Genomic DNA, 4,018 nt, shown 5'->3' on the forward strand with positions numbered 1-4,018 from the left:
GAGCCAGGCGTCGCTCCACATAAGCCTGGGTGTGGGGCCCTCGCTGGGCCCCAAACCCGGAGATTGCAGGCCTAGTGAGGGCTTCATGCCCCAAAACCTGGCTACCACACACCCCAGCCTTCAAATGACCCCTTGGCCTGTGCTTCCCCTTCATCCCCCTCACTCCCCACCCCAAAGCCTGCTGCAAAGTGTTTGTGGTAACGCTAGCTGCCTTTTTAGGAAAACACCCAAAAAATTCCAGGTGGCCAGGGCTGGGGAGCAAGGTGGTGGAAGGGTGGTTGCAAGCAGGAGCCAACCATCCTGCTCCCCAGAAGCTGTGAGGAAAATTCCCTTCCCTAATTATTATCTCAACCAGTCTTTATAGCGTGAAAATGCATTAACTTTGTTAACATATGTATATTAGTTCACGTTATACAGAGAGCTGTAATGTAGTGGAATTTTACCGGAGGCTTTGGTATTGTTCATACTTCGATAAAACAAACTAAAGGACAGCCCGGCCCTGGAAATAAGGACTTTGCTTTGTGGAAGCGTTGCAAGAAAGATAAAGGATGCCAGCATCCCACCCCCCCTTGACACAGCTTTGAAACCCTCCCGGCATCATCTGGCATCATAGATCAGTAACTCTGGCAAGACTGACTCCAGGGACGCCTGGATCATTTGACAAGCAGCGAGAACGCTGCAGAAATAGCGTTGCTTTGCAAAGTTTTACTGTGATTAATAATGGGCAGCGAGGGTGACAGTGATTCGTCAAATCGTATTGTACCCAAAGGCTCGAAGAAACCTGTGCGAAACCACATTCGGGGTGCCCAGTTTGGCTGGGGTGCCTCAAATGCTGGGTTCAGTGTTGGGCCCCTGACTCCCAGAAGGACCTGGAGGGGCTGGAGCGTGTCCAGAGAAGGGCAAGGAAGGTGGGGAGGGGTGTGGAGCCCCAGGCTGCTGAGGAGCGGCTGGGGGAGCTGTGGGTGTTGAGCCTGGAGGAGACGAGGCTGAGGGGAGACCTTATCGCTGCCTACAGCTGCCCGAGAGGAGGGGGGAGCTGGGGGGGGCAGGCTCTGCTCCCAGGGGCCAAAGGGGTCGAGTCCCCATCCCTGGGGAGATTTAAAAGCTGGGCAGATGAGGTTCTTAGGGCCAGGGTTTAGTGGTGGGATGGCAGGGTTAGGGGAATGGTTGGGCTTGGGGATCTTAAAGGGCTTTTCCAACCCAAATGATTATATGATTCTATGTGCAGGAATAAATATTTACCCTCACAATTCTCTCCTTTGCGTCCCAGCCTCTATCCTCGGTCAGCACGGGCCAGCTGTGGATTTTCATGACGGCAGCATGGCCAGCCCTGCCAGCCCAGCCCGCAGCTCTGCTGCCCCCGGGGAGGCTGCTCCCCCTCCGCAGCCGTGCCGAGCTGTTGGCAAGCCGGGCCGGTGGCAGTGCCGGCAGCGGGCGCATAAGGACATCTTTATGAGCCGCCTGCTGCCTGCACACAGCGGCTGCTTTGTGCAAGGGGCACTGGCACGGGCCGGCCGGACGCTCACCTAAGAAGGCTTCTGTGTGCGGAGGGAAGGGTGTTGCGGGGGCAGCATGTCCTCTGCTTGCTGTCCCCAAAGGCCCTCATCACCTTTTCAACCTCCGGCTGCTGGAGGCTCTCCCTGCGTAGGGGTCTGGCCGTGCCCAAGGAGCAGCGGGGGCTGCGCCTCTTTTGCCCACCCTCCTCGGGTCAGGAGCACGGGAACAGCTCGAGTGCTCAGCAAGCTGCGGAGCTGCAGCTTTGATCACCTGTGCGGTCAGCTCATGTCAGAGCTGTTGCAGAAGCAAGTCTCCCGGCCTCAAAGAAGCATGGCCCCCGGTTGCCATCCCCTGCTCACAGGGTGCCAGGGAGCCCCGCTGTGTTTTCCTGGCACCCACCAAAGGGGCTGGGGACAAGCCTCGGCTGTGCAGGACATGCAGGGCAGCATGTTCAGCCCATCTCCCAGCACTGGGGGGGGCTCTTCATCGTGGCCCCTGGGAACAACGATGCTGGGAGGGACATGGACACTGCATGATCCGGGGGGGGGGCTTGACAGCTCTACTGGCACCCCATGCTCTGCAAGGGGACCCTGCTGTGACCACAGCCCCCGGCTCTCCCTGGGAACATTGCCCCAGGAGCATGGGGCTGCTCCCACGCAGCAGGCATGGAGCAAGGAGCACACCCTTCCTACAGCCACTTTTCTTTTATTAGAGGTTACGAGACACAAGGAGCCATCCCCACATGCCACGTGCTGTCAGCTTGCTCTGCCACACGACTCCACGTGCCGTGTGGGCAGAGGGGAGGGGTGCTGGCAGTGGCAGGCACCCCCAGGCTGGTCCCCAAATTGCCCACAGGGTTTTCCTTGCAGCCTTTGCGACGGGCACCATTACTGCTGCGGTGGCTTTGCCCTACCAGCCATGAGCAAGCGTTAAGGGAGAGAGATGGCTCCGATGGGATAAGAACTGGGACCACTGAGCTGAATGCGCTCCATCACTCCCCAGGAGAGACCCTGGCTTGGTCCCACACCCACCTCCAAAGGGGGTCAAAACTCATATGGGGACACAAACGCTGTGACCTTGAAGATATGCTTGCCCAGGAGGACCTTGTGGGCGAACTCGCTCATCTCCAGCTCCACCTGCAGCCTGGCTGGCCCTGCCACAGGGCTGGTGAGCACCAGCTCTCCCGTCTGCCGGCCAGAGCGCCGCACGGCAAAGACACCCTGGCCCCGGCTGCCCATGATGGCGAAGCGCAGGCTGTCTCCCACAAAGCGGGTGGTGGACATCTTGAAGAGGACGTGCGGCACAGTGCGGTTGGCCTGCAGCGGCAGGGGGGGGGAGGGGGGGGGGGGGGGCAGGCGGCAGGCTCGGTTCTCCATGGGGCAGGGGTTCCTCTCGCACTGGCTGCCAGGAAAGAAGGGGTTCCACCGCTCAGTGCCATGGTTTGGTTCTCAGGGAGCTGCCTGCATCCTCACAAACAAGCCTAGCCTGCAGGCAGCGTCTCCAGCCCCACTGCCGGTCCTGCGGCAGGGCAACCCAAGACCGCCACATCCTAGTGTGCCTGGCATCGGATCTCTGTCCCACCCCTGCCTTTGCCCAGCAAACACCGTGTCTTGCAGGGACGCAGCTCTGGGTCATGCTCTGAGGCCAGGGATGGAGCCAGGCTCAGGTGTGTCTCCCGCAGAGGAACTTGTCCAGGTGGGGATGCTCCTCTACTTGGGTGGCTTGTGCTCAGGCACAAAGCAGTTTAGTCTCAAGAGCAGGACCAGGAGGGCTTTGCCTGCTCGATGGCAGCCGATGGCACCTCGTGGATGTGCAGTGGAGGGGAAATGGTGTCGTTCCCCCCAAGCTGGGGCTCTGGGGGGGTCCTGAATAAAGCCTCCATGCTTTGGTGCTCCTACCAGCACCCCCAGCCACTGGCATCCCGAGCCCATCGGGGAGCATGCCGAATGCACCCGGGCACCCCACATGGCAATTTGCTACCAGTGCTGGCTGGCACTCTCCCTGCTGCCCCTGGGTGACACGATACAGGGCACCGCAGGACCCATCACCTGGGGGAGTGAGCATGATGCAGCCCAAGCCACATGTGGTACTCACAAGGCGGAGGTCTTGACGTAGCTAGTGTTGTGGCGTGGCAGGGGACACTTGGGGTGCACGCAACGGTGGCCCCCGAAGGTGTTGATGCAGAGGTCACCCTGGGTGCAGTTGTGCTGCTTCCCGGCGCACTCATTCACGTCTGCAGGGTGGTGACAGGGGGTGAGCCTGGTGTCCCTGCTGCATCCGTGGTCCGGCAGGATGCTCCATGCCCTCCACCCACTGCTCTTACCCTCACAGGTGTTGCGGTCAGCGTGGAGCAGGTAGCCGGGGGGACAGAGGCAGCGGTAGGAGCCGGGGAGGTTGATGCAGTCGTGGAGGCAAAGCCGGGTCTGGGGGTTGGACTGGAAGAGCTGGGACTCGTCCACATCTGGGGGCACAGAGCGGGGCATGGCTGGGGGGGCCGCCCCCCACAGTGTTTCAACTCACC

The 4,018-nt window shown here is 60.6% G+C and overlaps 1 protein-coding gene across 1 annotated transcript in view; it reads right to left on the reverse strand.

Annotated features, from left to right (window-relative positions):
- Window positions 1–2,540: 2,540 nt before the first annotated feature.
- FBLN7 (fibulin 7) overlaps window positions 2,541–4,018 on the reverse strand; it is a 2,974-nt gene continuing 1,496 nt past the window's right edge. Inside the window, exons 5-8 of the mRNA XM_035898806.1 lie at window positions 4,014–4,018; window positions 3,821–3,982; window positions 3,592–3,730; window positions 2,541–2,898 (exon numbers count right to left, since the gene is read on the reverse strand). The exon at window positions 4,014–4,018 is cut by the window's right edge and continues 61 nt beyond it. Of these exons, the coding sequence (XP_035754699.1) occupies window positions 2,541–2,898; window positions 3,592–3,730; window positions 3,821–3,982; window positions 4,014–4,018 (664 nt within the window). The remainder of the gene's footprint in view (window positions 2,899–3,591; window positions 3,731–3,820; window positions 3,983–4,013) is intronic.

The sequence above is a fragment of the Egretta garzetta genome, unplaced genomic scaffold (genome assembly GCF_000687185.1).
Source record: "Egretta garzetta isolate BGI_Z169 unplaced genomic scaffold, ASM68718v1 scaffold27, whole genome shotgun sequence".
Lineage (NCBI taxonomy): Eukaryota > Metazoa > Chordata > Aves > Pelecaniformes > Ardeidae > Egretta > Egretta garzetta.